Source organism: Nansenia antarctica (assembly GCF_963989245.1).
Source record: "Nansenia antarctica genome assembly, chromosome: 1".
Taxonomy (NCBI): Eukaryota; Metazoa; Chordata; class Actinopteri; order Argentiniformes; family Microstomatidae; genus Nansenia; species Nansenia antarctica.
The window spans coordinates 94586707-94603990 of NC_137674.1; the positions used below are offsets into that span (position 1 = coordinate 94586707).

Sequence of the window (17284 nt, forward strand, 5' to 3'; positions counted from 1 at the left end):
AAAGCTTGCAAATGATAATACAGGCATTTCTTATTACAATGTCTATACTTGGTCCTCCGTAGTTGATGGTTATTGGTTAATTCATTGACTATTGCGTGCGCTTGAATGCCTTGCGTGTGTGTATTATAATAACTTGTTTGGCTGTCCGTTGCAATCTCTGGGTAGACAGGTACTTTATTTATTTTCCGTTCGTTTCATGGTCTGCATAGTGATCTCCTCCAGTCCCTGCGAATATTTTGCGTGTGTGCGTGCGTGCGTGTGCGTGTGTGTGCATGCGTGTTGGTCGTACCCAAATGTTTCGAGCACCCACGGGCAGAAACATAAATCGGCGCCTATGATCGCGAGCCCGGTTGTGTTCCATCCATCTATCTATCCATACATATAGTGCAGCAGATTAAATCAATATTTCATAAGAATCGTTCACTTGGTGATACAAGCACCAAATTTGGCACAAATGATGTCCAGGATGTACTTTCTAAGAAAAGTACGGTTTCCAGCTGAAAATCCAAGATGGCTGCCACTTTTCAAGATGGCCGCCTCATCAGATGCAAAATAACGCTTTTTGGAGTAGAACTTGAATGAACAGAAATGGGTTAATGGTCCAAACATCAAAATGAATGTATCCTTACTGGAACTCAATTGTGTCAATTAAATTCCAATATGGCCCACCAGTTTTCAAGATGGTGGCTATTACGTAACTCAAAATAAGCGTTTTTGGAAGCTGTCTGATCACAGATATTGCATTAAATTGAAGGGCAGCATTCATCACCATTAATTGAGATGATGTGGTCAACCATCTGTCGACATCACTGCTGTGAAACTCACCATGGGGTTCAGTCCACCATGCAGAGAAGAAGCGAGGTCTTGAATTTGAAGTGGGCATTACCTCACTCTTGCCCCTTCTTCGTGATGAGGCACATTCTGTTGCCACGGTGAGGCATTCCATGAACAAAGTCAGGGATGCTATTGCACACCTCAACCCAAACCAGGTTCCCGTGATAACTGCAGACCAGCCTATTTATGCTCTTGCCAAACAAGTCCAGTGGCACTGGCCTGACCTGTAGCCTATGGCGAGGACAAATTTGTTGTAATGTTTGGTGGACTCCACATAGAGATGGCTGCATTCAGATCACTGGGGACCCTGCTTCAGAGTAGTGGGTGGACAGGTGCTCTTGTGGAGGCTGGGGTAGCTTCTTCTGGAAAAGCTGACTCCTTTCTTTCTGCCTCAAGTGTCACAAGAACACGCCTAATGCACCAAGTTACAGCATGTTGTCTCTACATGCTCCGAAAGGAAGCATATGAGTACCATTGTGCAGAGGAGAATGAAGGAGCCCTGAATTTCAGTGACTGGTGTGATAAACGCAGGGAGGAGAGCCCCCAGTTTCAATTCTGGGAGCTTGTGTTGTCAATGGAATTGGTGGTTTTCTCTTTGGTCAGATCTTTCAGAGAAGTTAACTTCAACTTGTATTGTCAAGCACTGTCTGCTCTAATTCCATTCTTCTTTGCAAACAACAATGTGAACTATGCTCGATGGCTCCCCATCCACCTCAGAGACATGGCGTCTTTGGAGCAAACTCATCCTCAGGTTTTCCATGAATTTCAGCTTGAAAAGTTTGTGGTCCACAAGACTCACAGGGAGTTCTCAGGCTTACCCATTGACCAAGCTCACGAGCAGGCCAATGCAGTTGTTAAAGGTGATGGTGGTGCCATTGGCCTTACAGAGGATCCATCTGCACTGAGGCGGTGGATGGTGTCTGGACCAGAAGTTAGCCAGTTAGTCAACCAGTATGAGTTGGCATCTCAAGTCAAAGAAGCAAACAAAGATGTCAGGCATCATGAGCAGACCAGTCAGTCTCAGAAGTCCTTCACTGACAAGGTCCAAAAGTTGTTTGATGTGATGAAGGATCTGGGCAATCCTTTCCAGGAAGAGTCCAAAGATCTGCTCACATTGGACACAAAAACCATCGCACATCCCAGTGCTGCTGAGCTTGTAAGACCTCACTTTGAGAAAGGTCAAGCTGCCTTCAGAGACTTTTTCAATGGTCTGGGGGATGAGGGTTCCTTCTATAAGCCCATTAAAAAGAACAAAGCCGACTTCTTTCGCCAAGAGGCAGCTGCAGCTTCCAGTGACATGAAGAAGCAGGTACTCAAAGATGACTGTCGTCTGTTCTCGCAGCTTTTTATATCGTGCCAATTACGAGAGTGTGACCTGCTTGAGTTCTTTAAGCATGAGAATCAACCTTTCCCTGCTGCACTGAGTGACACTCCACTCTGGCCATAAGTCTCAGCTTTCAAAAATTCTGGAAGCTACCATTTCTCCTCCTGACAAACAACCAGAATGTGATGCCATTATCATTGATGGTTCCTCTCTTGTGCATTCATTGTCTCCTACGACATCAAAGACCTTTGAGGAATATGCTGTCCAGGATGTAGTTCCAAAAATCCAGACCCACTCATCAAAGTATGAGCGAACAGATATCATTTTTGATGTCTACTGGACTTCAAGCCTGAAGGCTGAAACTAGGTCAAACAGAGGTATGGGAGGTCGACGAAGAGTGACAGACAAAAACAAACTGCCACCCAACTGGAAAAGCTTCCTGCGAGACAGCAACAACAAGACTGAGCTCTTCATGTTCCTAGCCGACAAGATAGTGACCCTGTGTCCCAACAATGTCATAGTTGTGACCAAAGGGGAGCAGGCTCTATCAAACAAGCCCATCAGCCTTGAAGGCTTTAGTCCATGTAACCATGAGGAAGCTGACTCCAGAATCTTCATACATACTCTTCATGCAGCCAAGCAACAGATGAAGTCTGTGTTGATTAAGGCATGCGACACAGATATTCTTGTTGTTGCAGTCAATGTTTTTGCGACTCTTCAGGATGCAGGCTTAGTAAGGCTTTGGGTAGAATTTGGCCAAGGTCAGTCCATTAAGTGGTTGCCTATCCATGACTTGGTGCTTTCTCTTGGCCCAGAGAAATCCAGTGGCATGCTGTTCTTTCACGCCTTCACTGGTTGTGATGTTGTGTCAGCTTTTCGTGGCAAAGGCAAAAAAACGGCATGGCAAGCATGGGAGGTTTGCCCTGAAGTGAGCCCTGTCTTCAAAAAGCTCAGTCAGTACCCACCTATCATAGAAGATGCAGACCTCAACATCCTTGAGAAGTTTGTCATCACCATGTATGACAAGCAGAGCACTACAGGCAAGGTTGATGAGGCCATACTAGAATTATTTGCGCGGAAGCAAAGGTCTTATGATGCCATTCCACCGACAAGCGCATCCCTCGTTCAGCATGTGAAACGGTCTGCCTTCCAAGCTGCCTGCATATGGGGCCAGGCAACAGTGTGCAAAATGCAAATTGAAAGCCCTGCCAACTGGGGCTGGAAAAAAGATGGTGAGGTCTGGCAAGTGGTCTGGACAACCCTTCCACCGATTGTTCAGACGTGTGAGCAGTTGACGAAATGCGGCTGCAAGACTGAATGCAGAGGACGATGCAAATGTTATCGATTCGGCCTGAAGTGTACCCAGTTGTGTGCCTGTGAATGTGAGGACTAAAAGAAGAAACAGCCATGATTGCCAGCCATGTTTTGCTCAGAATTGTACAATGCAGCCTATGCTTGGACATGTTTTCTGTGTTTCCGCTAACTACAGTATAAATAAAAAATACAAAAAATACAAAAAAGAAAGAAAAATAATACAAAATACAACAAAACAAAAAAACATTGGGGGAGACAAAGACAGCCTCTACGTGGCCTTACCTACAAGTAGCTGACAGGTCCAATAGCCAAAAGTGAAACTAATGTCTTTAATGCATCTTTTAGGAAATTGCTCAATCATTCTGGTTATTTTGTGTCCTTTTTTAAATTAGAAAATAAAATAAAATTGTAGCACTGCTTAAATGCAATATGCGTATTTTGCGTATCGGAAACAACACCAAGAGAGTGTTTTTAGTTTAATTCCCATTTTATCACCATAATATTCAATCATTTTGATATTCTAAATGCAGAATTGGATTTCTCACACTCAAAAACATATTGTAACGATCCTGTATGAGGCCCCGTTAACAGCTCCTCCAAGGGAGTTAACTCTCTTGGTCTAATGGTTAGCGCGGCCGTCGGTTATGTGGGAGGTCGGGGTTTGACTCCCGCATGGGGCGAGTTACACTAGAAGATTCCCGTTCGCTACACTGGTGTCAGAAGTGGGATGGAAGGAAGACCATCGGAGAGGCGTGTCCACGTGAGGGACTTGACATAGTGAAGCGTGAGGGCACGCTCTCCCGAACGGTGAGGATAGTGTAACGATCCTGTATGAGGCCCCGTTAACAGCTCCTCCAAGGGAGTTAACTCTCTTGGTCTAATGGTTAGCGCGGCCGTCGGTTATGTGGGAGGTCGGGGTTTGACTCCCGCATGGGGCGAGTTACACTAGAAGATTCCCGTTCGCTACAATATTTCAATGTATAGGCCATCAAAATAGGATTATTCAGTCAAAAACGCTGTATGAATCCATTTTGAATGGCGGCCATCTTGAAAAATGGTGGCCATTTTGTTTTTTCAAGTGGAAACCGTACTTTTCTGAGAGAGTAGGTCCCAAAGCACTTGTGTGCCAAATTTGGTGCTTGTATCACCAAGCGAACGATTATTTCATTAATCTGCTGCACTAATAGGTCTAAAACGTGCGGTGATGAGTTTCACTCAGGCCTACCCAGATTTTTCCAGGCCTACCCATCAGCCACTTTCTGTATCCGCCACTGATGGAAACGGTGTGTGTCTGTGTTGTGCATGTGTGCGTTTGCGATGTTGAAACTGGACTTGTAGATTTCAGCAGGCTGGCTACTTGAAAAGATCTTGGTTCAAAAAAGATTGAACAATGCATTGAAGCACTGTACATACTTTGTGTTTTGTCCCCCGCCCCCACCTGTGGTGTATGTCCCCACCTGTCCTACCCGCTGTACATACCTTATGTTTTGTTGTATTGTTCTTCCCATGTTGGATGTATGTTTATCTTATAGATAGTACTAGTTATTTGTCTGTATTATCTTGTAGATAGTACTAGTTGTTTTTTGTCTGTCTTACATGTAACGATGAATTGAGAATCAAGGACCCCAATTGAAATAAGCCAGTGGCTTTCTTGGGTTTTTATCCTGTTAGTTGACCTTGTATGTAATATGTACTTTCATGTACCTACTTCTGCAAATCTTCTAATAAAGTTTTCAATCAATCAATCAATCAATGAGCACCCCTGATATAGTCGAAACTGGCAACTGTTTTTTTTGTTTTTGGTAATCTGATCACACAGTGACACTACAGTTTATTAGTGGGTTCTAGGGCATCAAAATTGCATTTCCTTGAAAGCGTTCACTGATAGCGTGTAATTATGTGTATTTCTATATCTTATGCTTACCCAATCTAAAAGCTCACGGCACGTGTAATTCCTAAACCCTCCCTCCAATTTGGATGTTAATATCCTCAAATTAAAGCTGAGAGTCTGCACTTAAAGCCCATATTAATTATATAACTGTTACTTGAATATGTTTTTGTAAACAGCTACAATAACAACAATTCTGTCAGATTCCAAATATATATGGACCTAAGTGTACTACAATAGTACACATCAACATGACACAGGCCATAAACTAAAACGGGCGTTTTAGAGTGTATTCTATGTATTGCCATACTATTGCATCCCTCCAGTAGGGCCTACACTGTAGAATAGATCCTTGTTTTGCATGGATATGATTTGACCAATGATGCATGTTGTTATATGTCAATGGATGTGATACATCTCAATGTGACAGTGAGCACACCTATCCAGATAGTTTGTAGTATCTAAATACTTGGAACATACAAAGCAAAGAGTGATCCGTGTACAATAATAACTTTATTGTCGTGTAACAGGTAGCTACTGTAATGTTATTACTACTCCAACGAGGTGAGGTGAATGAATACTGAAGATCTCCTAAAGGCAGAGACAGTTCTTATTAAGGCAAATATGACATGTGCGCCATTTCATCTTGCGAGGGGACATAATGGTAGGACCTAACATAACGAGTAGATCGATCCAAAGATTCCGTCCCCCCCCATTGATCCTAGACCTTGCGTAGGTTTTATGTTGTGATCTCATATCCTCCTTTGCCTCACTTCCTCCTGGTACGTGAGCCAGTTCACCATACTGGACTCATTCGCTGTTCCACTGAGCTGTCAACATTGAATAACTACCTCCTCCTGCCTTGTGTGTTGGCGACCACATTATCACAAATATAGCTAGATCACTGACTCTTCAACGGCGTTTTCCTTTTACAAATACAAACAAACAGCTGGTCTCGTTACATCATGACTCGGAGGTGATCTTCAAAGAGTCCAGGTGGCTCTGGGGTAAGTGTCTTAATGTAATTTGACTGTCCACATCACCCCCATGTGTTAGCCGGCCAGGCAAGATAGCTAGCTTAGCCAGTGTGTCATTGCCTCAGTCGTAAGTGTGCTGGCTAGCTAACCCTCCCTGGTCTTCCTTCGTTCGCATTTAGATCACGAATGATGACTCCTCCTGTCCATGTGTTGATGTTTGATCTGGATCACACTCGTAGATGGGTAGACGTGGGCAGGTTGGGGATCTGACGTTAGCCAGGTTGCTAGCTGTCCCGCTATAACAGCCTGATCTGTCTGCTCCACATCAACTCGATCAAGACAGCAGATCTATGTAGCTGGCTAGCTCATTCGTTTCACTGATCAAGCACACATCTCATGATCGCGGTTGTTGTAGCGGACTAACTAACGGTGATCGTTAGTTAATTTAGTAACGCAACATTGCGATGTGATCGCTGACTACATGGTGACACCGGGTGGCACAGACACAGACAGTGACAGACATACATTCGCCGCTTGGCCGCTAAGCAAGATTCGATTAGTCAGCCAAGCTCCAACTTGTCAAACAGAATCGCTCTAGAATTCGTGAGCTTAGAATGATAAGGTTCTATCTCCGTTTAGGGTAGTTCAGAGATATTGAGCGTCAACGTTTTTACATTCCATTGTAGTGACTACATTATGGGTTCATGTTCTCCTCTTACTGTATGTTTGGTGAGATGGAACCTTTGTATTTTATTAATTACTAACTCAAAAAGGTAAACATTTTTTTAAAATAACACCACACAGGCATTAATAAACACCTAATGGATCGGATTATGTAGAAAACTCAATTTTGACAAAAATGGAGATAGAACCTTATAATTCTAACGTCACGGATTGTGTAGCTAGGCTCTATTTTTCATGTCACCAGTGATCGCTAAGGTGAACGTCTGTTTTGGTCTTGTACGGGTACTGTTTTGATCCTGCTATTTATTGAAACCCCAGCTAACTAACCCATAGAAGGGGAGTAAGGGAAATGTGGAGGCATTATATTATTGTTGAGATGTCCTGGCTGTCTTAGCAGGTTTCTTCTCAGTTGTTATGTTAGATAGGCTACATGCCAATTTCCAAGTCACAACTCGTGACGTTAGAATTATAAGGTTCTATCTCCATTTTTGTCAAAATTGAGTTTTTTACATAATCTGATCCATTAAGTGTTTATTAATGCCTGTGTGGTGTTATTTTTAAAATGTTGACATATTTGAGTTAGTAATTCATAAAATACAAAGGTTCCATCTCACAAAACATAATAATGGAATGTCAAAACGTTGATATCAATATCTCTGAACGACCCTAAACGGAGATAGAACCTTATCATTCTAAACTCACGAACTGCTGACCAAACATCTGCAATGGCAGCTGGAATGATAGCTCAGCTGTTATGATGTATCCTGCAATGGCATAACCAGAAATGGTAGAAATCTTTCATAGTACAGACTGATAAATGAAACTTTTTAAAATTCCATGCTGGTCAAATTTTCAGTTAGAACAATATTTCTCTTTGTATGTTTGTTACTCAGTATCCAGCATTCTCACCCAAATCATCATCATCATCATGACATAGGCTAATATCTAGTGTAAGGTGGCCTTATGTATTTTCCTCTCGTCACAAGGGTTAACTTGTGTTTAACTACATGATACAAACGGGGAATCCTATAGGCTAAGCCTGGTTGGATAAGCCTGGTTGGATAAAATTTCCCAAATTTCGTTGTTTGGTACCTGTACTATATCAATGACAATAAAGACCATTCATTCATTCATTCATTCATAAGCCTGGTTGGATAAGAAATTATGAATTTGCTGTCATTTGTTCATGTATTATATTGAGGTTTGTTGCTTCTTCATCCTGAAGGTGGTTTGGAAGCAATTCAGTGGATGTGAAGAAAAAGTAGTCATGCTAGGCCAGCCAAAGTCACTTCTACAAGTTGTTGTATATCTGAGATTTGTATCTACAGGGATAGAGATGTCACAAGCCTGTAGATGCGACTTCAGCAAGCTTTTTTTTTCTCCATTGTAATGCTCTTCAGGGTTGGAGAATAAACATGTGTGGGTGTTTCTCTGGTAAATAGGATCAGTGTCAAATCAATGAACAGTTGAATAGAACAACCAAAAAGGAAGTGGAGAACTTTATGTTACTGAAAGATATTTTTGTAACTACACTTTTCCTTTTGTTTTATTTGCTTTTCTTTGTATTGCAGTTTTCTCAGTCCATTGATACTGTAGGCTACATGGTCTACCCTTATTTTAAGACAAAAAAAATGCTTAGAGGTAGCATAGAAGGCACACCTGCCCTGACTTGTATAATTTCATTTTCAAAAGTATAGGCTATAGCTTCACCTGCTTCTTTCTCTGTTTTGATGCAGTTTTTTGAGGCGGACAGGATAGGTGGGTGGGTGGGTGATCATCATGAAAGGGAGAATCATCGTTTGATTGCTTTGTTCTGTCATCATGAGTTAATGAAATATAACTGCTTAATAATAAACCTTTTACTGTGTTCTATGAGTCACTGTTTGAATTGAGGAACCCATAGTGGCCTTTTACAGCTCAGTCTTTGACCTAACCAATCATAAGACCTGCCCCTTCAAGTAGGCCTTTTTCCTCTGTGACTCATGTCCCAGTCAGCTAGTCCTCGTGGGTAAATCTGAACATGTGCCTTTATCTAGGAATCCCCAGCAATCAGGGCTTCTCAAGTAGGAAGAGTCTTCCCACATAGACATAGACCCACCCAGGCTACTGTGTAGACTACTCCCAAGGTGTTATGTTTCTCATAGATCCCAATTAAGTACTTTGACAAGATATGGCAACACTTCACATTTAAGTTGCTCCAATGAGATACCTGCTCTAATTAGGCTACTCTAGAAAAACAACATTGTAACACAGGTATCGGGGTAACTTAAAGTGATCAAACAGGATATTTGTCGAATTTCAACCATTAATCTGAGTCAAAAACAGGTTCCTGCATACAGTCTCACACAATTAGCTATCAGTTTGGTATTTATTTTTGCTGGAAGGATGCAAAGCTTTCTAAAAAGTTTCAAATGGGAGTTTTCTACCGCGACTCATTCATCTGAGAAACCAGGAAATTGCTTTAGGAAGTTATGTATTTGAGTTGACGATTTTGTGGCCATATCAAGTGAGTGATCGGGCTATAGCTCAGTTTCGAGCCCAAAACGGGAGGTTTACAAAATACCAATGTAGTCACGAAGATCCTGTAGCATCATGTAAAATGTGATTATTTCTTTTTATATGATTAGGGGCATCTTGAAGTGAAATCTTTGTTAATGAGATTAGCCTGGCTGTGTCAAGCTTTGGTTTAAAACTTGTCTCCTCTCTTAGTCTCAGTCTCCCCATGGATGTAGGACTACTCCCTACATTCTACCCCTTGCAAAGAAAATATTGGTGCAAGGCCTTATTGTGTCATGTTTCCCTTGATTTTAGGCTGATGGCATTGTGGATTCCTTTGAAATTCCTCAGGTGTGAAGTCAAGTGTCTTTTCCTTCTTTGTCGAAAATAGCCTAACATCTCTCTGTTTGTACTCTGAGAGACTTCAAGGTTCAGGATACCTGTTATTGAGTTTGACCGGTTGACCCCTGGACTTCTCACTGGTCCTCTCTTTCTTGAAAGCTGAAGTGCATACAGGGTGTCCTGGCCAAACTGGAGATTTGGAGGTGGTTAGGGGGTGCTTGAGAAGCGCGGCGCCAATCTCCTCCAGGTCTTTGAGCCGATGCCCAGGGACTTTTCACATGTGAGCTCAAAAACAACAGCCTGTGACAGAAGGTCAGCCAATGTTGATCCGTTGAGTTGTGGCGAGAAATATCCTGACATGGTGCAAGTCCCTTCAGCAGCCCGGCACTGTTTGCCCTCCTAGCTCCCGGGCTGCCGCGCAGAGAGACTGGCCTTTATAGTCCAGCCCGCGGTTTACCTCCAACAAGGCCAAGACAAATCAGCACCCCCCCATCACTGGAAGTGTGATGAAGTGCTAGCGATTAAAATAGAAGCAACTGTGAAATCTTGCAGAACAACGCGAACCAGGGAGACAAGTTTTGCTGCCACGGCGAGTCGGAACCAGTGCTCTCAAAGACTGAACACTGAGGTGAGGTGGTATGACATGGTGAGATGATATCCCAAGGCATGCGTGTGCACCATGGCTAGTGTGATTCAGCATTGGTCACCTTTCAGAGTTTTATAGTGCATGTGGACATTGAGCTACTGTACCTGTGCATGCGACTGGTAACGCATCCAGTGCACGCTCAACAGATCGGATCTGTTTATTTTTTCACAGAACTTTCACTGTTGAGAGAGGATATGTTCAGAGCTACAGGACTGTGAACAGTCATAATAGTGGCTGTTTGCTAGCCTTCATCTACACGTAGTACACCTGCAGAAGGCTATTCAGTGCAATTAAGCAGCTCTCTTATATAAAAAATATGGTTTAATCTCACAGAGGGTGTTATCAGCGGTATTTCCCAGGCTGTACGACCATGCCACTGCTAATCCAAGAGCATGTGGCCTGACTTAGGGCTCCACGACTGTTTGATCTCAACTTTTTGTTTTCCCCTCTCTCTTCTCCTCCATTAACTTCTCTTGCTCCTTGGCCCTAGGAGCCAGCCTAGTACACACCTCTGTGCAGGGTGTCATCTCAAAGCCATCTTTCACCTCATACCTCATACCCTGCCCCCTGATCATCTCCTCTTAGATTTTCCTTTTTTCTTTTCTTCCCTCCTGGATGGACGAATGCCATCTTTAACGTCAGCGGATCTCCTAGTTTGTTTCAGTGGAGATATAAAGCGTGTACTGGTGTCACATTTGGACTATTGGAGCTCCTCATCTCGAAACTGCCACCTGGATATAAAAGCCTCTGATAAGATTAAGAGCTAAATGACGAATGCACTGCTGGACTATCGCTAACAGGATTCCTTTGGCCTCTTAAGGTAAGGAGTTTGAAGTCGTGTTTAACCATTAGTTTGAACAGCGTTCATAAAACTGCAAGTCGTGCCGCTGCTCTCTCTCACGTCCATGAAAAGCTCATCCTTTTATTTACCTAGTACTAGCATTCGCATTAGTATAGGTAGGTAGGTTGCAGAACCTGTTTCTATTTTGCCTCTAGACAAACTTGTGCACAATATGTTGTTTGAACTTGCCGGAACTCATATGAATCCTTTCATTTCACTTTGCCATACAGTTTTCAGTTGAAAGAGGGAGACGATATGATTGCCATACCAGGTTTTCTCCAAGCGGTTGCAGGGACTTGCCTTAGATTAAATCTTAATAGGAGGGGGGGTTTGTACAGAACAAGAGCAGGGGCTTTGGGGTCCAGCCAGGGTCCGAGCCAGAACCGACCCGAGTGCAGAGGAAGGGCAGGTGACCATAAATGGAGCCCAAGGCCAGCGGTCGGGGGGTTATATACTGCTGAATATGACTACGGCCGGGAACAAAGCCCCGTAATAACCCAGTATGATTAGGAGGGGAAGTGATAAAGAAAGCATATTGAGTCAAGAGCACGACTGCAACAAAACACTTTCCTCTGAATGCTTCCATGAATTATGACGACCGTCATTAGGTCATGGCCTATTGTTAGCTGTTCTCTGTCGGTGTCCGTGAACATTCTGGGGGGAAAGAGAGGAGGACTGTCTGTCTTGTCTTTTCTTAGCTATCCAAATTGCTGAGTTACTGGTTTTTGAATGCTTGGTTTTGCGTAAATTGTGCCTTCTATTCAGGTTGTTGTGAAATGCATGCAGACTGTTGAGAGTGCGGGGTGGCTGAATTGCCACTGCTGGGCAAAGTGTCAGCTTGACTCCAAAGAGATTGCCCAACCTTTGAGCTGTGTATACAAATCTGCCCTCCATCAGTGTTGTTCATTTCAAGTCTAGACCAAACTGCCTGGGTCACAGGTAGAGAAAGGTATTGTTAAAGAGAAAGTAGTTTACAACTCACTGATGTGCTTAGAACTTTCCAATTAATATCTGTGTCTGTCCTGTGGTCTTTCGACTGTTGTAGGACACGATGATGCACGTTTATGCAATATGGAAACGTCTGCTTAGCTCTAAACCTACCTTCAAGCTTCACCTTGCACATTCGTAAGATATGATTACAAGCTACAGTATACTATGATTCTCTCAAAACCACATTCTGTGGTTTCCCTTCAGCTGCAGGCTCATGCCGGGTGGCCCATTATTTTTTCTCTGCATAACAGGGTTCTAGACACAATGCTAGGCTAATCAAATAAAGCTCAACAATGCGGGTTTAGCCCGGCTGTAGAGAAGTCTATAAATATCCCTGAGGTCATGCTGACTGAGGCCTACCATGGGGTCCTTTACAGTAAACAAGGGTCCCGTCATCCATGTGAAGCCTACAGCCTAGTGACCGACCACCCCGTACCGTTAGATAGATAGATGGGTATAGGACAGGATATTAGATTGTTTCTAATTCTGATTCTATCATTTAACTCTATCCTCTGAGGGTTCCAACTTCAATGTTTTAGCTTGTGTTATTTGTGTAAAAAATATTTTTCAACACACAAGACAGTCATTCTCAACCCATGTAAAAAAAAAATATATATATACAGTTTGACGCCAACTTTTGATTGACTTCTCCAAGTCAAACTTTTCAAACTTTCCCAACAGCTAGGTCTTGCTCGTCTTGTCGCCCTGTTGTCACTGTGGGTCTGTTCAGAGTCAGACCGGGTTCAGCTAATGATGGCTCTCTCTTGGTGTCTCCCAGGGGGTCCAGGTTGGTGTCGTGAGAGAGCGAGCTACCGAGGGAAGGAGGACCGCCTGGGGGCATTGCTGCCCGGGCTCTGAAGGTAAGACCACCTGGACCTGTGTGGTGTAGACCTCTAGTAGAGCTCCTCCTGTAATCTCTGAGTCTCTCAGGCCGTTCAATTGCTGCCCGGGCTCTGAAGGTAAGACCACCTGGACCTGTGTGGTGTAGACCTCTAGTAGAGCTCCTCCTGTAATCTCTGAGTCTCTCAGGCCGTTCAGACACTCTTTGTCCGTCTGTCTTGCCATTCAGGCTTAACTGCAACCACTCCAGGCTGTGTTGGTAGGAGTAGTTCATCCCAAAATGGTTTGGAGTTGTTCATGTTTAGGTTACCATTATTCCATGCCATCTATTGTGTTAAATATCCGGCCTCAATCCTGAATGACAGAGAAAGATTGGAACCATGTCTACTGGAAGAAGATTGGAGATAATCTATCCTAATCTGACAAATTGTTTACGGAGACTTTTCGTGTGCACAGCTGCCCCCTTATTTATTCCAACCTACCCTGAAGTTATACTTTAACTGACTTGCCAAAGGCACATAACTGTCCTGTTCTCTTTCGAGCTGAGTTAAACGGTGAGATATTGATGTTTTAACGACAGGCAGAGAAACGTGTCGGGCTCGCTAGTAGGCAGGCTTTCCGTGTAGCCTGTGGCCTTGTTCTGATGCAACCCAAGAGGCCATATAAGGTACAGACGGTTGGATAATAAAAGATGGAACGGATAGTTCCTGTGTAACAGGCTGATAAAGGTGCAGTGTGTTTTGTGGATAAAACTCATGCTACTACCTCTTCAACCTCTGCCTTCTTGTTTATGTTTGATACGCTGACTGACCACACACCAGAGGGTAGCCTGTCCAGCGCCGGGGCCTCCCGCTGTAAAATAGTAGGAAGGGCTTGGTCCCAAGCAAAATATCCCGCTGTGCGCCAGGGAAAGAAAGAGCCTGAGTGCAGCGGGGCAGATAAGATCAGGGGCCAGTGGCACAGGGCAGGGGAGCGCGGCAGCAGGGCGGCCCAACGCCCTAGCACCGGTCCAGACAACCAGGGTCAGGTTGGTCCCCCCCCGGTCTCACTCTCCATCTCTGTCTCTCTACCCCCTTTGTCCCTCTTGCTTTCCTCGTGTCGCTCCATTGTTGATACGACAGCGTGTCCTGCCAAAAGCCCCTCTGACTCGCCACCGGCCTGCCTCCCTCTTGCATCTATTTTTTAGTTTTTTTCTCTGGTTGGGCCTTGAGAAAAGCCAGTCTCTTGTGTGTCTTGTATGTGTGTGTGTGTGTGTGTGTGTGTGTGTGTGTATGTGACTTTATGTGGACGGCACAGGGTTAGGGATCTTTAGGTTTTAATTCTAAACCTAAGTGTATGTTGTTGAATTTCAACTTTTTATGTTCCGGGTGATAGCAGGTGAAGCTAATAGAGGGCCACAGAGGTATGATTGATGGTTTATAATGTCTAAAAGGCTCTCTTTTATGAACTCCAATGATAAGCCTACTCCTATAAAAGCGTCAGAATGAGAGGTGTGTGCGTGCGCGTGCGCCAGCCCTTCTGGACAGATGTACATTAACTCATCATCGGGACTCTCCAGCATGACATCGGACACCTGCTGAGCTATGGTGAACCCCTGTTGTTTTTGTTGTGTGTGTGTGTGTGTGGTTGGGTGGTCGGTCGGTCTGTCTAGCTAATCGCAGACATGCACAGGCTAGCTGGTTTCCTCCCCCAGCTCGCAGCAGTGTGCCTAGCTAAATCTCCCCCCTCATCTGGAATTTCAGCAACACCCAAACAGCACACAGGCCAATACAAAGAAAGGATAGACCTCCCACTGGGTCAGCACAGACCACTTATTATTATTATTTTCATAACTGCCCCATGGTACAGTGCCACTCACGTAAAGGCTCCCCCTCGTGCTCCATTCACCATGCATGGTGTGGGCATCATGGAATGTGGCCAGATCGTTGCGAAGCCTGGCTGGAGTTGACCAGACCTGCTGGAGGGACTTCCTGGTCCCCAGACTTTTGGGGTCCACTCCCTGACATGACATGTTGTCAGGAAGTGAGATAAAACGTTCCACTGCAAGGGAATATTTGGTTGTATTATTTCCATCTGATATGAAGCTGGTCTCGCAAGGCCCAGGCTCTGTCGACTTGTTTGTGAGGGTTTTAGTCTGGAGGTCGAGACGAATATGGATTCGCATTGCCACTCGATGTTGACTCCGTAGTTTACAGAGTTCATGGGCATGTTGATCATTGATTCCCAGTGTTGGGTTATTCATTTGTAGGAACTTTGAGATTGGCAATGTGGTGGTGTAGGCCTGTGTTAATGTTCACTCAAGTTTGGAGAAGAAAGCCATTCTCCTGAGGATGTTTCTTCTTCTTTTGAAATGCATACATAGAGAGTTGACGGATAGATATGAGTTTGGGAGTTGTTGATTGATGATTCCAAGTATCCGTTAAGTTAACCTTCCACCCTGACCCTCAGTGTTGGCACAGCCTTCCTCAAGATTACTGAGCCTTCATACACACACACACACACACACACACACACACACACACACACACACACACACACACACACACATACCCGTATCTGACTCATCATATGTATGTTATCCAATCCCCCTGTTGTCCTGTCTCTCTTTCCTCCTCAGCTGTCCTTCCAGGCCGCCCAGCTGTTAGGACAGGAGATAGTCTTGTCTCTGTATTTGTGTTTCAAACAGCGACATGAGTCACACAGTGCTCTAGTCTCAGGTGCTCTCAGGTCAACCAGCTGTCTCTGCCCTGCAGGGACTCTCTCATGCGTCTGCTTTGAAAGTGTCCTGTCCTGACCTAGTGAGAGTGATGGTATACACTTAGCTGATACTTTGTTCAAACCTTGTTTGAACTAGCCTATGTTCTTTCTGTTTTTACCAAGACTGCAGTGCTGGTTGTCATCAGTGTTGCTTCTGGTTCCAGTGATCTAGAGTCATGTTCTAGCAGGTTACCAGGGTGTCCTTGTGTCCTGGTGTGTCAATGGCTCAAGTCGTATTGGGCTAAACTTGTCAGTTTATTGGTATGTGGTACTGTGGTATGGAATGTAGTGGACTGTCATACCCTGGGTGGAACTCTGTGGTGTCTTGGTGCCCTGACGTGATTCCTCTCTTGTTTCAGTGAATCAGCGGTGCTGTGTGGGCTGGGTGACTCGTCTACATGATGGAGAAAGAAGAGCTGAAGGTGGTGAACAAGGGGCTGGAGGATGAAATGGTGCGTTCCTTTATGTTGTTACATTGCTAACATTTTAGGCACTTTCACACACACGCACGCACGCACACACACACACACACTCTCTGTGTGTGTGTGTGTGTGTGTGTTTCTCTCTCTCTGAGTAAATATATTCTGTTGGCTTTAGCAAATCAAATCGCATTCAAATAAAAAATGTAATTTTAGGCTGGATTAAAATTGAATCCCATTCAAATTAAAACTTCACCTCTGAAAGCCCAAAGAGATGAAAGAGTACAGTCCTAACTCACCCTCCTCCTCCTCCTCTCACCTCACCCCCTCTTCCCTCCCTCCTGCAGGAGCTCCAGGGGTACAGGCTGTGTCGCTGGCGTATGGGTCTGGTGGGCCTAGGGGTGCTCTGTACGGGGGGATTCCTTCTGCTGCTCCTCTACTGGATGCCAGAGTGGTGTGTGAAGGCCACCTGCACGCGGACCACCGTCAGAGAGGCTGACGTGGTGCTGCTCCAATCCACTGTACGTCCTTCACCGGCCACACTGCAGATTCAAACGCTCACACATACATACATACACACATACATGCAGTTGTGCACATACACACACCTATAATCTATTTAGGTTTTCTTACCGTCATAGGGTTAGGGTATTTCACATCTAGTATCCTCTATTGTCTTATCAGGACGAGTTTAAGCGCTGGTTCCTGGCGAGGGTCCGTGTGATGCTGGCCCCGGGGAGGAACCCCTTCGACAACCTGGAATCTCAGACCACCCCCCCCGTCGCCAACGGACACACCCCTCACCCCTCAGACAGCCCCTCTCAGGAGTTCATCAGGAAATACGCAGAGCACCAGCCTACTCAGGTAATTGGGCGGGACGTGGACACACATGCATCATAAATAATGTGAATATGCACAAACAAACACGCACA

General features: G+C 44.5%; 1 protein-coding gene across 1 annotated transcript in view; it reads left to right on the forward strand.

Annotated features, from left to right (window-relative positions):
* The first annotated feature begins 6300 nt into the window (after positions 1-6300).
* atp13a3 (ATPase 13A3) overlaps positions 6301-17284 on the forward strand; it is a 32758-nt gene continuing 21774 nt past the window's right edge. Inside the window, exons 1-4 of the mRNA XM_080534203.1 lie at positions 6301-6367; positions 16293-16385; positions 16700-16873; positions 17037-17216. Of these exons, the coding sequence (XP_080390329.1) occupies positions 16332-16385; positions 16700-16873; positions 17037-17216 (408 nt within the window). The 5' untranslated portion in view covers positions 6301-6367; positions 16293-16331. The remainder of the gene's footprint in view (positions 6368-16292; positions 16386-16699; positions 16874-17036; positions 17217-17284) is intronic.